This window comes from Phocoena phocoena, chromosome 4 (genome assembly GCF_963924675.1).
Source record: "Phocoena phocoena chromosome 4, mPhoPho1.1, whole genome shotgun sequence".
Classification (NCBI taxonomy): Eukaryota; Metazoa; Chordata; class Mammalia; order Artiodactyla; family Phocoenidae; genus Phocoena; species Phocoena phocoena.
Window position 1 is genome coordinate 14076544 of NC_089222.1, and position 18688 is coordinate 14095231.

At 43.9% G+C, this 18688-nt stretch overlaps 1 protein-coding gene across 1 annotated transcript in view; it reads right to left on the reverse strand.

The window, feature by feature from the left end:
• CPNE4 (copine 4) overlaps nt 1–18688 on the reverse strand; it is a 421313-nt gene that overhangs the window by 25074 nt on the left and 377551 nt on the right. The window contains exons 7-9 of the mRNA XM_065877050.1: nt 17560–17658; nt 13311–13397; nt 10495–10554 (exon numbers count right to left, since the gene is read on the reverse strand). Of these exons, the coding sequence (XP_065733122.1) occupies nt 10495–10554; nt 13311–13397; nt 17560–17658 (246 nt within the window). The remainder of the gene's footprint in view (nt 1–10494; nt 10555–13310; nt 13398–17559; nt 17659–18688) is intronic.

Sequence of the window (18688 nt, forward strand, 5' to 3'; positions counted from 1 at the left end):
CTTCGTTGCAGTGCGCGGGCTTCTCTCTAGTTGTGGCGTGTGGGCTCCAGAGCTCATGAGCTAGTAGTTGTGGTGCGCAGGCTTGGTTGCCCCGAGGCATGTGGGATCTTAGTTCCCCATCAGGGATGGAACCTGTATCCCCTGCATTGGAAGGTGGATTCTTAACCACTGGACAACCAGGGAAGTCCCACACAGGACACTTCTTAACAACAACAACAACAAAATTCTTTAACCTGGGGGTGGTGCTAAAATGGGAAGGTGTATTTCTTCTGATTTCTAATATCATCACCAATTCAATGAAAGTTAACCTAGCAAACACCTCTCCAAAGAAATGCTTAATCTTGGAGGTGGAGAGTGGGGAGAGAGGGATTAAAATGAAAGGAGTTGTAGGGAAAGAAAGGAATGTTCATGGTGCATCCAGCTCAACAGAATCCATTCACTGGCTGACTGATGATAGAAAGGCTCTATTTTCTCTTATGATCTTGTGAATGACAAATGCTATTTGCATAACATTTGACAAAATTCCTTTATAACAAACCACTGGAATATCTCATTGGATTTAAGGTGGGATGCTAGTTCTGGAAGGACAGAGGAAAGGGGTTATGTGCTCTATGTCTGCTTCTGAAAGACCAGACTCAGTAACATTGATGGAAAAAAATGTCACCTCATCTTATATTGTAAGACTGCAATCAAATCAAAGTAACTGGAAGAGAAAAAGCATCGACTAACAGTAATTCACTAACAACCTCTCTTTTGTTCCTTTGTAAAGTTATTCTTTCATCACTGAATTTTCCCCTTTTCTTCCTCACCCCTCCACAGGACTATGTTGAAAATAAAATTAAGCAGGATTCAAATTCTATTTTCAGAACCTCCAGATGTTTTCAATAAGGGAGTACAAACTGATAAAACGCTAATATAATACTAAGTGTTTCAAAAAAGGTCATATGAGTATTCCCCCAATGCTTAGATGCCCTTACTTTGGACAAAAAAGGGAAGAAGGGAGGGGTAACCTCTGTTGAAACCCTACTATGTGTCAGACACCTGCACTGGCAGCTTTACAGGCATTGTGTTATTTCATTCTCATAAAAACTCTGGGAGGTAGAGATTATTATTCCTTTTTATTGATGAATCTGATGCTCAAAGGTGATGAAGGTCACAAAGTCATAGGGGATGGAGCTGGGTTTAAACCCAAGTCTATATGGTTCCAAAGACTCTGCTCCTTCATCATATCATTATATACCCAAGAGAATGAGTAAGTCTGTGACTGGGATGTCCAGACATCTCATGGGCATGTTTTATTCTTATGAAGGATGAGGAGATTTGGCCTGGAGGTAGGGATATTAACCAGGAGGCAACTACAGTAATTTAAGAGAGAAGAAATACCTTGAATGAACAACACTTTATGACCAAAGCAACTGCAAAAGGTAGGAAAACAGCAACTAAAATGTGTGTATATGTGTGTGTGTGCACGTGTGTGTGTATGAAGAACAGTGGGAGTTAATTTCTTCTGTACAGCAAAGTGACTCAGTTATACATATATATTTTTTTCATATATTTTCCATTATGGTTTGTCACAGGATATTGAAAATATAGTTCTCTGTGTTATACAGTAGGACCTTGTTATTTATCCATTCTCTATATAATAATAGTTTGCCTCTGCTAATCCCAGACTCCCATTCCTCCCCTCCCTTACCCCCCTAGCTATGTCTGTGAGTGTTTTTGTTTTGCAGATATGTTGATTTGTATTGTATTTTAGATCCCACATATAAGTGATATCATACAGTATAATCAAGTATACTTCAATAAAATAAAAAAAAACAGAATGGATAAACAACAAGGTCCTACTGTAGAGCACAGGGAACTATATTCAATATCCTATGATAAACCATAATGGAAAAAATTGTGAAAAAGGAAGTATGTATATGTATATGTATAACTGAATCACTTTGTTATGCAGCAAAAATGAATACAACATTGCAAATCAACTACACTTCACTAAAAACATTAAAAGAAAAAAAATTTTTTAAAGAAAACAAAACTGAAACAGTGGGAGAATGGGTTACTGAGGACGACTGGGAGTGACCTAAAAGGACCAGTGAAATCCAGTATCTTCTGAGATAGATTTCATCCTGAAGGTGAAAGCCAAGCCACTGAAGAAAAGAGAGGAAGACAACATGAACTGTGGTGAAAAGCTAGTTGAGGTGGCAGGAGTGGTGCTGGGGAGCCTACATGCACTTTGTGAACGAGAAGGAGGTGTAAAGCATTCCAGGTCTCACCCATGGGGCCCCAACCAGACAGAGGTCCAGATACATGCAGACAATCCCTGGAAAACTTCTCCAAGGAGGACACTCAAGAGGTACCAGAGAGACAGTGTTTGGAGAAATCAAACATCTCAGGGACTCTTGGATGTACTAAGCTCCAACACACACCCACCATTCTCTGCCTTTTTGTTCTGATGAGACACACTTAAGAGATCATGGCACCTCACATGTGTACATAGTGTTTAGAAGGTAAAAATAGTGCTGGGAAGGCTAGAAGTAAAGCCACCTCTTTCTCTTCCACTGAGGAAAGCACTTTAGAGCTGTAGAAAATTCTAGAGGATGCAAGGATGTTATTATGGAGACAACCTTGATTCTGCTCTGATTTATTAATATCATTGCAAGTATTGCAAATCACTGGCAGGTTTGATATTTTATTATTAATAATGAGTACCTGTGGCTCCCCTCACTTGTGTTTATGATTCCCCTCTTCATGGAGCATCCCAATCTACCAGTGTTTCTTAACACTGCAACTGGCAACCTGTACCATGTGTTGATTACCTGATTGTCAAGGGTATCCTGTGATGACAAAAAATATGCTGGTGTCTTGATGTAAAACCAGAGAATGAAATCAGATAATATAAAGAACAGAGGGAAAAACCTCCATAAAGAAAAATGGCAACTCAAGCAACATAATTGAACATCTTATCTTCCCAGGCATAGGCTAGATACTCCAAGCATTCAGGCACCAAGTGGCAGCATCTGAGCCCAGGTGTATCACCTGGATGAGTACCTGTGGTATGGGGAGAAGTGGATGTAACATCTGGATGAGCTTAACAGATTTTGGCAACAATCTATACTAAAATTTTTAAAAAATCATAGGGCTGGGATTAGGGTAAAGAAAGAGAGGTGACTCAGGAAGGCACTCATCTGAGCTGACCCTACACTTGCCTGATCCGAGAGTGATGCCTCCTTAAATTTTGCATCCTAGGTGCCTCTCTTTCTTCACTCTGGTCCCAGTGCTGGTATATCTTTTCATTTCTATCAACTCTTCATCCTCAGGCTTGGAATAATTCCCTTACGCTTAACAAACCAGGGTGGGGCAGAGATGGTGGTGAGAAGAGGATTGTGATTGAAGATATTAAGCATAGAAAACAAATAGGATTCGGTGACTGATTGTGAAGTTGGATGCCAGTTAGGGAAAGGGAGCGGCCAGATCTCCTTGGGGATGGAGGAGATTATGTAGTGGGACAACCTGAAGTTCAAGGTTAGAAGGCGGTATTGTGTTGCCTGTTCCTGGTGGTCCTGTAGGGACATACAGACATGCGCAATGGAAACTGCTTTTTTTCTGCAGGCAGGCCTCTAGGGTTTCCACTCTTCCCATGGGGATGGCCCCCATGTTTGTGACAACCCCAGAGGCTATTCTAGCTCAGAAGATACTGATGTAACTTTGGGGAAGGGTGTGAACTTAAAAATTACCTGATGAAAAAGGAAATAAACCAATGACCTTTATCACCTACTACTTTCTGTAATTCCCACTGCTCATAAAAATATTTTATCATTTGACTAGACAGTAAATGGACAGTCTCAGGTACAAGGCAGCTAAAAGATTTTTTTTCTTTCCTGGCAACTGATGGTTTCTGGTCTCCTTGATGAGGCTGGAGATAAAATCTCTGTCTTCAGGAGGTGGCCTTCTACCAAGAATTCTCTGCGCTCTTTAAGTTAGCATGAGTGCAAAGAGAACAGAGAGAAAGGTTAGGTTTATTTTAAAAAGCAACAGGGAGGCTGTGAAAGATGGGATTAAGTTGAGAAATAAAAGCAAGAAAATGACCGAAAAATGCCAGTTTGCGGAGGAGGCTCCCGGCTCCTGGCTTCCTTAATGTGGCGGGCTTGCAGAGCTGCCGTTTTCATCTTCTGCTATGAAGCATTCAGGAAAGCCTGCAGTTCCGATGTGCTCTCCCATCTTCCCAGCGGGCAGCCCAGGAACAGGCCTCCTTTGTTTCCCCTTCTGCCCAGGAGGTCTCGCTCTTCATTAAGCAGAGCCATGAGCAGTTTTGCAAAACTTTGTAAAGTAAGAAAGCAAAATGCTTGCTTCCTCCATGCTGCCAAGTCCCCAGATGCTAAAGATGAGTATCCTTCCTCGGACATTTTTAGCTTCTTACCTGAAACGAGCCCAGGCCTCATATCCCTTCCCTGCCGGTGAAAAAATGCACCCTTTGAGAACCTCCCAGATGTTTTCTGGGGAAAGCTGCTGTGAACCCATCTCTGGTTAGCTGCCCAATCTCTCTGCAACCTTTGTGATATCACCTGCTATAGGGCAGCTTTTTTTGTTTGTTTGTTTTTTAGATTTGTATACAATTTGGACCTATAGGTGGAGATACTCTTTAGTCTGGACTATTTCTTAAATGATAGGTTTAATTATTGTGCTTTTCTGTTTCCTCAAAACCCTATAGCAGGCAAAGAAATAAGAACCTAGTCCAGATGGGAAAAACCCCAGAGGTCGCTTGGTTCATTTCCTGGAAAGTGCAAAGCACTCTCTTCTTCATCCCAGGACTCATCCTCATTTCTCAGGGTTCTATACCAGAATCCGTCAGTGTTTAGTCTGGGATATAAAATCAGGATTTAAAACTTAAACTGAGACACAGCTTGGGCATAGGATGTCTCAAGTGTGTTAGGGTCAGAAAAGATGACATGAGAGGACCTTTAAGAGGTGCTCTTTTCTTAGGCTTCAAGGTTAATCTGGGAGAAGCCACATTCAGCTTATTATATTATATCATATTATATTATTAAAATGTAGACTATACAATCAGAGATAAAGGAAAGCAATACCCTCTTTAATTTTTTAAAAAAGTTATTTATTTATTTTTGGCTGTGTTTAGTCTTTGTTGCTGCGCGTGGGCTTTCTCTAGTTGCCGCGAGCAGGGGCTACTCTTCCTTGTGGTGCGCAGGCTTCTCATTGCGGTGGCCTCTCTTGCTGCAGAGCACGGGCTCCAGGCATGCGGGCTTCAGCAGTTGTGGCACCCAGGCTCAGCAGCTGTGACTTGCGGGCTCTAGAGTGTAGACTCAGTAGTTGTGGCGCACGGGCCCAGTTGCTCCGCGGCATGTGGGATCTTCCCGGACCGGGGCTTGAACCCACATCCCCTGCATTGGCAGGCGGACTCTCAATCACTGCGCCACCAGGGAAGCCCCTACCCTCTTTAATTAAAAAAAAATTACAATAATAAAAAGAGCCAACTGAATATAATAAGAAAAAAAATGACCACTCAGGATTCTACTAGTCTGGTAAGTCATATTTTTTCTTTTTAGTTATATACAATATATGTATCCAAAATATTTTTAAAATTTATATATAAAACATACAATATAATTATATATAAACATTTAACATAGTTGTAATCATAGGGTAGCTTTGCTTTATGTTCTTTTTTTCTTCACTTAACACTATGACATAAACATATTCTTATGTTATTACCAATCATTATAATTACCACTTAAAATGGCTTTATCATAGTCCACCTAAATGAGAAACTGCGATTTATATAGCTATTACCTTATTGTTGGACATTTGTGTTGCTTACAACCTGTTTCTGTGAAAATTCATTTTACAATGAACATTTTTTTGCATCTGGAAAGGCAATAACTTTCAAAAGAAACATTGAATTCTTCTATCATTTTCTCTTCAAATATCTTATGGAGTCGGCCTCATCTATGTTGTCTGTAGTTGTGTATTTTGTATATGAAAGTCTGGTATCTGGTTTTCCTTTTAGCTGCTGTGCCACGTGCCAAACACATGGAACCCAATCTCTCTCCCTCAAGTCTCTGCTTCACCTCTGCTCAGGTCCTCCAAGACCACAACACGACTGTTGCTCCGGAGTCCTTACGACTCAAAGATTCACACAAGGAACAAAGGTTGTCCTCAGGGGTGCCCTTGAAATCCTGAAATGGTGTGGAGAATTGGGTGTGTGCACTTTCCAGTGAGAGGATAAAGATCTTGTATCAGATTTCAAATGGTCCATGTGACAAAAAAAGAGGAAGAATCATCGACTGGGGCTTTTTTAAGCATCCTTTATGTCCTTCCCTCCCTGGGGCCTTCTCTGCTTATTTCATAGCCTAAAACTCCCCTCTTCTCATCCTCAGGTTGCCACTCTCCTTTCCACCTCTTGCCTTCCCTTCACTGTCGGCCTTCTTGAACAAGTAGTTACACCCACTGTGTTCACCTCCTCACCGTATGTTACACCCCACCTCCTGGGTCTCCTGTCTCATTCTGCTGAAGTTGCTCTTCTGAAGATGATTTGTGCCTACTCATCACATGGCCCAGTCACCATTTTTCATTCTTCACCTTCTATCTTCTCTTTAGCATATGAGATTATTGCCCCTGATCCTGTAACACTTCCTCCTGATCATCTGAGTAACTGCCTCCTCTGGGACCTCCCCCTCTGGCATCTCTTTACTGTTTGCCCCTCTCTCCCCTGCTGACAAATGCAGACCTTCCACAATATTCTGTCACGAAGCCCCCAGTCTTTCTGTATTTTTCTCTTTAGCCATCTCCTCCAGACGCATGTATGTGCAGTTTCCACCTCTCTCCTGAAACTGAGGTCCATACTTATAAATGCTATCTCCACTGGGATACCTGAAAATACTTCCACTGCATCCATGAGGACATTCATCTTGTTGTCTGGCAGCTCCTCTTGGTCTCCATATTTCTGTGAATGGGACTGCCATGCTTTGTCTTCAGGCACAAAAGATTTGAGTCATCCTGGACTCATCATTCTCCTGTGCCTTTTGTCTCCTCCTGTATCATAAGTCAAGGCTAGTAGACTCTCTTTCCACAGTGCCCCTTCCTACTGCTGCCCCTCTAGTTACCTCTTACTACCCATCACCAGGACAGCTACAGTGGGTTTTAATGTCTTCTTTCAGAGTCCCTTTCAAGAAGACCTCCCAGATTTACTTCCCTAAAGCATGTGCCTGATTGCTCCCGAGTCCTGCCCAAGAGTCTTCTGAACATTCCCACATCCACCTAATTACCTCAAAATTCAAGGCCCTTCAAATTCTCAATCTAAACCATTTCCCCAACAATCCCTAAATATATCCTGCATATTCACATTAACCCAAGTAAGGTTTCAGTATTTATCATTAGAATATATGGATGCATAAATATTTAAGTTCACAGGGGTGCTTTTTAAAGCAAAAACATAGTATCACATTTATTTATCCAATTTCTTCTTTTCCCTAAACCTTATCTCTTCTTGAAGATTTAGGCTTTGATCCACCACCATTCAACAGAAGTATTCTGAGCAACTTATATCAGCCTACTACCTGAAGGGAAAGGTGCTCTGCTCTTGATATTCTTAAGGTGGAACCAGGAGCTCCAGGCATCAGTGGAAGGTACAAAAGCTTTCTTCTCACCACTGTTTGTAGTGTGTATTGGGCTGAGTCTTGACAGGAAGCAAATGGTCCACTCAAAAGGGATGATTGAGAAGAATTTAATAAAAGGACAATTCTAAAGTGTTAAGGGAGGCTGAGTAGAAAGGGTCAAGAGGGGCAGTTAGTAGAACCGAGTAAGAGTAGTGTTTGCAGGGCAGGACACCTGAAGGGAACTGTGTCCTTCTGTAGAGGAATGTGGTCACTGCCAAACAGCAACCTGGTGGGTAGAGAGTGGGGAAGAAGTGCGCCAACTTCATTCTCCTCCTATTGTTTGACCTCTGGCTGCTGCCTACCATTGGTCAAATCCAACCAAAATCCATGAGCAGGAGAGCCCGGCTGATGCACCCGAAGAGGAAGGCCTCCTGGGCACAGGGGCAGGGCCGAGAAGCGTGAGGAGGGGAGGAAACATGCAGAACTGTATTCCACTGCTGGCTCCTGAAGGTCTGTCTCCAGGGAGACGGAGGCTCATCCTGGCTGAAGCTCCGGGGCCTGCTTAGGAATCTCAGGCCATCCTCTGCGCCAGTGGGAGATTTCAACTCTGGAGAGCTCAGGGGTGGGGTGACTGCAACAGAACCTCGTTCCTCCCTCCCCCTGCTCTGCCTGTCTCTACACCAGGAAGCCCTCTTCTCATTTCTCATCCCTCTGCCACATTCCCTTCATTTTTCCAGATGGCCTCAATAAAATGATTGGGCATATAATAAATACCAAATTTATTAAGACATGTTAATTGTTATTAATAGTTTGTATTACAGCTTGCCATTTACATTAGATAGCACTGCTTGAGTAATAAGAAATTAATAATGGGAAAGCTGACTTAATTTTAGAGGAAAATGACAATGAGGTGGCTGCTATGTTTTCTTTAATAGAAAGCTCAAAATAGAACACCTAGCAACCTTCTCCTGCGTCCTCGGCCTGGAGCCCTCCAGGAGGAAGGGCTTTGTTGCAGGCACTGCTGATGGTCTGGTCTCCTCGGCATTTATCTGCACATGCTCCCCCTGTTCACATGCCTTGTTCCAGACTCACTCCAGATCTCCCGCAGGTCGATCCGTGGACCCTGGATGGCTGAGAAGCCGGGGCTGGGAAGGTGGTAGTGAGAACCACTGAGGTGGTCCCTTCCAGCTGGGAGCATCAGCAAAAGTGAGAAGGAGGGGAAAACAAAGCCAGGAGAGCAATCCTCCTGTCAGGTGGGCCACACGATCTCCCCTCCTCTCCCCTTCATGAGTCAGGGTGTAGAGCTGGAAACATTCTGGGGTCAAACTTCAGTTTTCCCTGGGGCCAATTCTTTGTAGCCCAACTCCAAGGGCAAAGCAAGCCCCTGAAGGTTGAATAAAGAGCTGTTCAAAAGCATGGGATCTACAGAATCTAAAACAGACCCAAATTGTTAGAGCTTTCCCTTGAAGAATCTATAAATAGTTTTCTGCATCATTCCTTTGCCTAAGATCATGGGACACTATCTCCTCTGTGACACTGCTGACTCCTCCACCTCCATTTGCCCAGGACAGCTGGAGGCAGGGGTGTGTGCCCACAATGCACATGTTTGCTACCTTCTAAACATGCCAGTGTGTATAAGGCGGGGGGGGGGGGGGGGGTGGGGAGGGGGGGAAGGGGTGGGTGCTGTGTCGGTGTGTCTTTAGAGAAACTTAGACTTCAAAGAAATGACCAAAATCTATAATTAACTCCTGTAAGTATTCAGGGGCAAATGAACAATGGCCTGAGCTTAGGCAGGACATAGGTAGACCCCTCTGAGGTTATAGCAGAGGACAAGCCTCTATCTAGGGAGATGCCTTATCTCAACCCCTCGGGGAACCCCCTTCTAGTCCTTTGGGTACCACTATCCCTAGTCTCAGGAATATATTGCTCCTGTCTACTTTCTTGGGCTCAAACCAATTTCCTTGCCTTCCTCACATGACTGAGCCTGTCTAGGGAGCTAAACAGGGCTGAGTTTCACGAGTACACTTTTGTAAGATGAGGAACAAATGCTGCACAAATTGGATTCCCCTTGTTTACATCCACGTTGATTTCCCATAGGTTTTAGCAGATCTATTCCTTGTCATCTGGGTATTCTCTTTCTGCAGGTCATGTCTGCCTAAACTTAGTAGGATTTTGAATATGAAGCCACTGAAAGCAAATTGTTCCAGGGCAGATGGACTCACAATCTTGGCCCACCCAGGCACTTAAAAAAGATCCAGTCTACCCCGACCCTCCAATCTGTATTAGGAGTGTGCAAATCCCATGGGCTCACAGATTCCATGTAGGAGGTGATCCTCAATCCACTCACTCATTCTAGTTTTCAACCTTGCAAGACTGGTTTTCCAATCTTTTGGAATTCTCTTTCTCATTGACTGATGAACCATTTGGATGGCTTACTCTTGGCACTGACCATTGGACATGACATGGATGCTCGTGGTCTGGCCACACGAACACAACCAAGACGTCTGCCGTTGTCCAGTGGGATGCGCAAGCGCGGCTCACTTCCTTCCCACCCTTTTCATGCAGTGATGGGACCTGGCAACCCACCCACTGCCTCCTGCCTCATGTAGTCATGGAAAGAACGGAAAGCATTAGGCTGGTTGCCCGAACCACTTGAGGTTGAATGGCAGGAATTTCCTGACGTGGCGCTGAAAACCATACTCACTGAGGAAAACAGAATTATGACCTCCTTGTAAAAACATGTTACTGTATGATATTTCAGCGGTGAGACATGAGCAAAGCTGGCGCAGGGTCTTAACAGACTTTTATCTCCTCGTGCCCCACACCCAGCACCACTCCCCAACCTTACTCCTGAATAAGGACAAATATGGAAACAACTCACTGTAAACTGGATTTGGCAGCCACCCATGATGTAGTCCAAGAAAGAATGCATCTTGTGGATCTGCACGGGAGGAGGAGAGGAAACTGTATTAGGAACAGTATGATCTGTATACCTATAGATTAGAGGCCTACACTTTGGGGTTATGCTGACATAGAGGAAAAAGCAGAGAAAGATCTGTGAGAAAAAGATGGGTCAGCTGATTTTGTTCCATGAAAGGAAAGAAAGAAAGCAATGCTGAATTTAGATGGGCCTGTGAGGGCTGCAGCCATCCATCTCCTGCTACCCTCTCTTTTGGTTTACACATGATTTTAATCAGCCTCTGCCTCTGGGGTGAGACTAATACTGTGTTTTCAAGGGTCACCACTGGTTTGAAATGAATGAAGTCTCACACTTGGCTTCAGTCTCGCTGCCCGTGTCTAAGTCCCAGTTCTGGTAACATTCCTAACACCACAGTGATCAAGATGGGCAACTTCAAGATCACAATTACCTGAGAAGGTCTTTACTGCCAGCTGCCAGCTAGTGAGATTCCTCCCATGCCATGAGCAACAAGTATTAACATTTATTGAGAACTTACTGTACACCAAGCACTTGACATACATTACCTCATTTAATTCTTAGAACAAGCCTGTGAAGTTGATGCTATTGTTATTATTGTGCCTATTTTATAGAAGAGGAAACTGAGGCTAAGATGATGGAGGTGGAACTCAAATGATGGTGGTCTTGACAGCACAGTTCATCCTCTCAACCTCTAGGCTGGAAGTCAGCAGGGTCCCTGCTTTTTTCCCAACCCCTGGCATCTGTGTTCTCACACACCTTACTGATTTCTAGTCTTAATTTCTGCTTCATTATGATTCTGATGCTTGAGTCTTGGTGACATTCATCTACTTATTTATTTAACAAGGATTTATTAAGCCCCCACCATGCACTGGATGCTAGGGATACAGGAATGTGAGAAATAGGCATGGTACCTGCAGCCACTGAGCTCACAATCTGGATCCTTTTACCAGGACAACTACTAGCTGATTTTTGACCCTCACTTCTCAGACTCCATCTGATGCTCAGGGCAGCTTCTCAGAGACTGACCCATAAAACCCTATGGTAGTGTTTCCAGGCACCACCTTCAGGTGGCACACATCTATTGGCAGACTTGTCTCAGGGCTAATATTTACTGGGCTCCCTGAATAGTGCCTGCTCCTGGCTTCCTTATGGCGATGCTTTGCCTGATAGTTGGGATACCCTACTACTGTCTGTACACCAAATAAATGAGTTCGATCACCATGGCCTTTGAGTGCTGAACTCTTAGATCAAAACAGATATGTGCACAATCACCTCACAGAGATGGATAGTTGAACTGGCTCATCTGGATCTTCTTTTCTCCTGCTGCTATGGGCACAGGGATGGTCACAGGTCTATTCTGAATGTACCAGGATTTGGTCTGTACAGGTAGGTAAGATGACCAGAGACAACTGCCTTTGAAAGAAGAGTTTATTACTCACAGCTCCCCAAGGGACAGGAGGAATGTCCTGCCACACAAGGGGGCCACACGGGGAAGCACTAGGGTCAGTCAGGAGGTAAGAGGAATGAGGGGAATGCACAGGCAAAAATCTTTATCATGGTTTTTGTGGAAAGGAATGCATGAAGCAAGGTAAGAAGTTAAGCAGGTTTAGGTTTCAATAGTTTGAGTAACTTACGAGGCTCTGGGTGATAGGGATGGTCTCTAATTATCTGAAACCTGGCTCTGGGGTGATACAGGGCAGGCGGAATATTGTCTTGGTGTGTGAGAGTTCAGGAAAGGGGGTGGCTGGGGGTATAGGCTCTGGATGGATTGGTCTGCATGTCAAAGACAGGCTCACAGGCAAGTTGATTGCTACCTTTAGGAATTAGGTAACTCTGGGAGGGGCAGTTCCTCCCCAGTATGCAGGGCCCCAAGATGTTAAAGCATCATAAAATACACAGAAAGCCATTATTAAAACAGTGACCCCCAGATGGCCAATCATAAGCATTATCTCCTAGTTCCAGTGATTGGTTCAAGGGGTGGGCATGTGACCTAAGCCAGACCCATCAGTCTTTTTCTTTACTCTCTTGTTATGTAAGGATGAGTTCCTGCAGCTCCTGGCAGCCAGGAAAGGCCAACTCTGAGTGAAGGAACCTGATATATATAGAGAGAAACTGGATGGCACATAAGTCTTATGTCATTGAGTCAGACAGACGGAGACTAAAATCTCAGCTCTTAAACTTACCATGTGTGTGACAAACTGGTTACACAATCTCATTTGAAAGTAGAAATCTCAGGGTTGTGATAAGAGTAAACAGAACGTATTATAGTTATTTTCACATAGTAAGTACTCAACCAGTAGCAAAATTATTCCCAGATGGGATTTTCTGCAAAGTTAGAGCCCCTCTGGGAGGAATTTTTAGGCCCTTTAATCTTCCCCCACTGTCTTATTTTCATGGTACCCTCTCGGCATGGTGGAGGTGTCACATATAAAGCAACGAACGCTGGGATAGGCACAGAAAAGGTGCTTTAGAAATGTTGGTGACCCCCTCTGGGGACCTCCCTCTGGTGCTGCCCTGGGAAGACCAGGACTCTCCTATCTTTGGGGGCAGGACTGTCCTTGTGGAGGGTATGGTGGCATTGGCCTACCACAGTTCCAAGACTATCCATGCTTACAATGTATGTCCATTAATACCTTAACTTTCTGATTTTTGTTTAAAAAAGATCGTATCTCTTTGACACTCTCTCCTTCTGTCCACACAACCTTCCTCCCAGACAGCCCTAGCTTCATACCCCTGGAAGACAGAGGCTATGTATATACCTTGCACTGATTCAAAATCACAATGCCCGAGTTCTTATAATTCTTCTTCTTGGCTTTGTACTTGGGATTGATGCACTCCCACTGCACCTGAAACAAGAAAGGTTATAGCATGATTGCCAGCTCAGGAAGAAGTGGAATAATTCGTGACGAGGCCCCTGGGCACTGTTGCAGATGGACCTGAGGGCTGGCCCATGGTCTCTAGCTGATCCCTTCACATCTGGAGGGGCAGTAAGGAGGAGTGGTGCAGAGGGAGACTCCGACACTACTCTGCCTGGTGTGAATCCCAGCTCCTCCATTTTCCAGCTGTGTGATCTTTGGCAAATTACTTGATTCCTCTATGTCTTGCATGTCTCCTCTGTAAAATGGAGCTTGTAATTGTAGGTATCTCATAGGGTTACTGTGAGGATTGAATGACTAACCCCTGTAATACATTTAGAACAGTGCCTGACACTTATAAATGCTTGCTATTAATGGGATCAAATTAAGCAGCAGGAAGGAGAGATCTGGGGACACACAGCTGAGTAACCCAAATGCTGAGTCTTAGTGTCTGGGAATTGACTTAAGAGGTAGGAAAACTGAGGGACATTGAATACTGGCTACAGGAAGCTGGTGAGGATGATGATAAGTTTGCTTAACTTCACAGAGGACTAAAATAATGGATTGAGACAGTCACAACGGTGGCGCATTAGATTGCCAGAGAGGCTTCTGTGAGAGGTAGAATCAGAACTGAGGAGGTAGCTGGGAGCTAAAGGGTGAAGAGATCTCAACCCTTTCAGCCTACAGAAGGCTTCAGGGGACAAAGCCAACTGTACCTTGACTACTGACAAAGTCAAACATCCAAGAGTCATGGAATGCTCCTGCCCACTATCCTATGGGAGTAGATCCTTGGATTTCTACTCAGAAGACAAATTTTCACTCTCTGACAGTTGGAAGTATCTGAAAATGAAGCAATTTCTGAGGCAGATGTGAGTGGGTAGATTGATACAGCATTGGCGCCAATGACCCATTCCTCCCAGTGCACAATGACTCTGAGCTTAGTCAGGTGACTTGTTTTGACCGATGGGACGTTAGCAAGTGATATGAGCAGAGGCTTGACAAGCCCCTGTGCACTGGGGCTTGCCCTCCTCTGGCTGCTGGGACATTTTCACCATGTATTAGCTTAAGCTGGTGTCCTGGAGGATGAAAGAGCACGTGGAGAAACATTTCAGCTACCTCAGATGTGTAGGCACAAGTGCAAGAGTGAGTCCCATTTGGAACAGAGAGAAGTTTCCCAGGGGAACTCAGCCCAGATTGCTGACCTCCTGTCCTGCCTATGGTAGTAGCCTCCTAACAGATCTCCCTGCCTCACTCTCTTGTCTCTCTCTGTAACTGATTATCTACACAGTAGCCAGAGTAATCTTTAAAAAAATTAATGTAATTCTCCAGCCTAGACCCCTTTGCAGCACTGCCCAATAGAACTTTCTACAATGATGGGAATATTCCATGTCTGCACCTATCAATGTGGAAGACACTAGCCACACGAGCACTTGGAGTGTGTGTGTGTGTGTGTGTGTGTGTGTGTGAGAGAGAGAGAGAGAGAGAGAGAGAGAGAGAGAGAAAGATGGAGGAATTGAAATTTTAACTTAATTTAACTTAAACTTACTAAAATTGAAATTGAAATAGGTGTATGTAGCCAGTAGCTACTAAATTGGAGACTGTGGCTTCAGTGTGCTCTCAACACATTTATAGGAAAATTGAAACTCTTTTCTCTGAGCTATCAGAATCTGCTTTTCCTGGCCTTGGCCTCTGTTCTTGACCACATCACATGCATGGCTGCCTCACCTTCTCTGATCCAGATACACTGGTCTCTTTCCAGATCCTTAATCACACCGAGCTCTTTCCTGACTCAGTACTTTGCAATATTGTTCCCTCGGCCTGAAATACTGTTCCCTTGCTTGTTACATGGTTGGCTTCACTTCATCTTTAAGGGCCTTCAAGTTAAATGTCACCTTTTCAGCTGATCTCTTCTATGTTATACCTTTATAACTAAACTGGCTCAGTTTTTAATAGCATTTGGCACAATGTATAATTACATATTTTGTTTACTTGATTCATATTTATATTTTACTATGATGCACACTCATGTCACACCTAGAGCCTGACCCTTAGCAGGTGCTCCTCAGTAAATATTAGTGGAGTCAATAAATAATAGAACAGTTCCCTGGGTGCAGACGTGTCAGAATAGGGACTGAGTGGTTGCACCAAAACCTTTCTGGTGTCTCAGTGATACAGAAAAGTACAGTAGCATATCATCCATTTCCTCAGAGAGACTTCAAGATTCACTTCTGTTTGTTTGAAAGCATCAGACTTCAGCGTGCTTCAATTGTGATGTATGCTATAATATCCTCCTAGGATTCTAAAGATGAAGTGTTTCCCATGTTTATTGGTTTGGCTATTTCTATTTGTAAAGCAGAACAAGGCAAAACTTCGTAAAACTCTTTAGAACTCTAGCGGGTGGTATTGATAACTGTCATTGATTTATTAGCTCAACAGAGCCTGGTCTTGTACATTCAAAGAAGCAACAACGTCTCTGGATAAATTCCTAGTTATTTGGGTAGTGACTTTATTTATAGTTTAGTGTTGGTTTTCACTGTACCCCTGAAATTGCAAGCCTGCTCGTGGGTGAAGGTCTCTGTGTGTCTGACAAGTTTCCTGCAATGCTGGGTATGTAACAGCTTGTTTAGCAGGTTGTGGGAGCTATGCAGAAAGCTGCCCTTGACTTTTCAGGCCAAAGGGAGGTATTCAACAAATGGTCTGATTCAGATTAAGCCTCTGATTCTAAAGAATGTTAGTTTATTTCCATCCAGTCTGGTTACATCTTGACTTACATCTGAAAGGAGAAACTTGAACAGTGAGTTGGGACAATCTTCCCCAAGCAGCACTTCTGAGCAGGCCAGGCACAGGGTCTTTAGGGGAAAAAGTCTTTCTCTGCTGTCACTCCTTTTTGTTCTATGGGGACAGTGGCTCCCAGAGTAAGGATGGCAGGTAGCTTGGTTTGACTTCCTCCAGAAGCTAACGCCGAGGCAAGGATTTAAGTACAAGTAATTCATCTGGGAGGTAATACCAGGAAGGAACAATAAAAGAGTGGGGAATTGAAATAGGGAAGCAGCCAAAAAGGGGTACGTGATCCATTCAGGTAACCCTATGGGCAACCAGGGCTGCTTCCTGCTGGGGAACTCTGGGTAACTTCACAGAGCATGCCTCAGAGTTTTGCCGCCTGAAGGGCAAGAGAGCTGGGGTATTTATATCCCATCTCCCACTAGCAATTTGTTGAGGGCTGCTCCCTGAAATGTGTACAATTCCCCCGACTGTCCAGCCTGCAGTAGGCATGGGCAGAGCAGGCTCCAGCAGCCACAGAAAGCCCTCAGGCAAAGAGATTCAGGTTCTGCAGCTGACACTGGGCAGGTGAATCCTGAACAGATCAGAGAAGAAGTTACATGGTCAGGGTCCAGACGACAGCAACTGACCAATAGATGTATGTATGTATCCATCAGAGTATGGGTGTCCGAGAGATACAAAGAGGAGGTGTAGGCTTCTGTGTGATGCAATGAAATCCCTATGTGCCCCTGTGGTATGTGGTAGTGTTTGGGTTTATGTCTTGGTATCAAGAGTATAAGAGTGAAATGGTGAGACTAAATGAAAATCTGGTGCCCAAAATAAAAATTTGGAGTAATCAAATAATTTGCCCAAAGCATTAAATGTGTAATTAATGCCACCAGGTCATGGAAATGTAGATCTAAAAGAATACTGCAACATGATAATAACACCAGCACATATTTTGGAAGTTCCAGACACCCCGCCAAGTGCGTATCACGATTTATCTCATTTAATCTTCACTGAATGCTACCGGGTAAGTACCAATATCACCTTCATTTATTTTAGGTGAGAAAGCTGAGGCGCACAGAGATTAAGTCACTTGTCCAAGGCTACACAGCCAAAGGAAATTAGAAACTTTCTCATCTGACTTCTCCATTTTGCCAGTGGAGAAACTGTACCACCTTGGAGCAGGGTCCTGTCCAAGGTCACAACCAATTGCTATGAGCTGGGTTGGCACTAGAGCCCAGATTTCAGTTCCCACCATGCTCCCTCCTGGCCATGTTTAATCATGTATTAATGTCTCACCTCTAGCTGCTCGGTGTATAGCTGGGTGCTAAGGAGGCATTGCAAGAGGCGAGTCTGGGGGAAATGCCATGAGGGGCTTACCACATACCTGTTTTCCTTCCATTACTCCTCTCATCTCCTTGAATGTTGAGGTGAATTCTCCAATGAAGTCATGTTTGCCATTGGAGTCCCAGTCCCATACAATGCACTGCAAGAGAAAATAAGTATTTTTTTTTAACTTAAGAATTCATCCACAGCAGCTAAAGGCAATGCAAACTTTATGAGGAAGACCTGATGAAGGACAGTTGGTCTGGATCAAAAGTCTAGGATGACAGCATGTGGGAAGAGGTATCCCTTTGGTTTCCATTGGTTTTACTTAGCCTTTTTGTCATGACTTTCAAGCAGCCCTGTGATGCAGCAGTGACTAATAATTTGCCGATTTTTCAGGTAAGGCCAGTAAGACCAAAAGGAGATAAGTCACTTGTCAAAGGGACTATCCAGTGAATGAGAAACCTGGGATTTGAAGGCAGGTATCCTGACTCTAATTCCAGTGTTGTTTTTCCCACAGAAGAGAGCCTCTGTGGTTTATAGCTGGAATCAGGTGCCTGAGTCCATGCCTGTAGCTTCTACAGTGGCAGCTTATGTTTAATGATTTGATCATATGAATCACATTTTATTATTTTTTTTTCTGAAGGCAAAAGAGCGATGCTAAGAAAAACAAGTCAGAGGGCAAAAAGTGAGATCTTTAATTGTACCCACATGAAAAATAGGTGAAAAACAGTGAGAGGTGAGTTACACTGGTAAAAAGCAGGCGTCCATCACACCTAAGATGCGACCTTTCAACAAGAGGGCTCCATCTAACACCACTAAGGCTAACTTCTGGGCTTGCAAGTAACACTTTGCAGTGTGATGCAGATTAAATCAGTAGCCATCTCTCTGCTTGGTCACACATCTTTAGGTGAAGAGGGAGTCCCCATTTTTTCTGGGGTGGAGGTTGGACTAGGGTTTCAAGCACTTCAGATATCGCTTCTACATCTTAAACCAGGGATCTGCAGCCAGGAACCCCAGAAGTCAGATAAGATTGAGGCAGCAAGGAGACATTTACTCAGAGGTTTTCCCTGGAATATTGGCGTTCAAGGGGCAGCCTAGTTCTTTCTTGGGATGAAGACCCCAGTGGCCAGTCCTGCCAGGAAAACCTGGTTTGTAAATCTATTTTCTGACCTGTGGAATACCACACA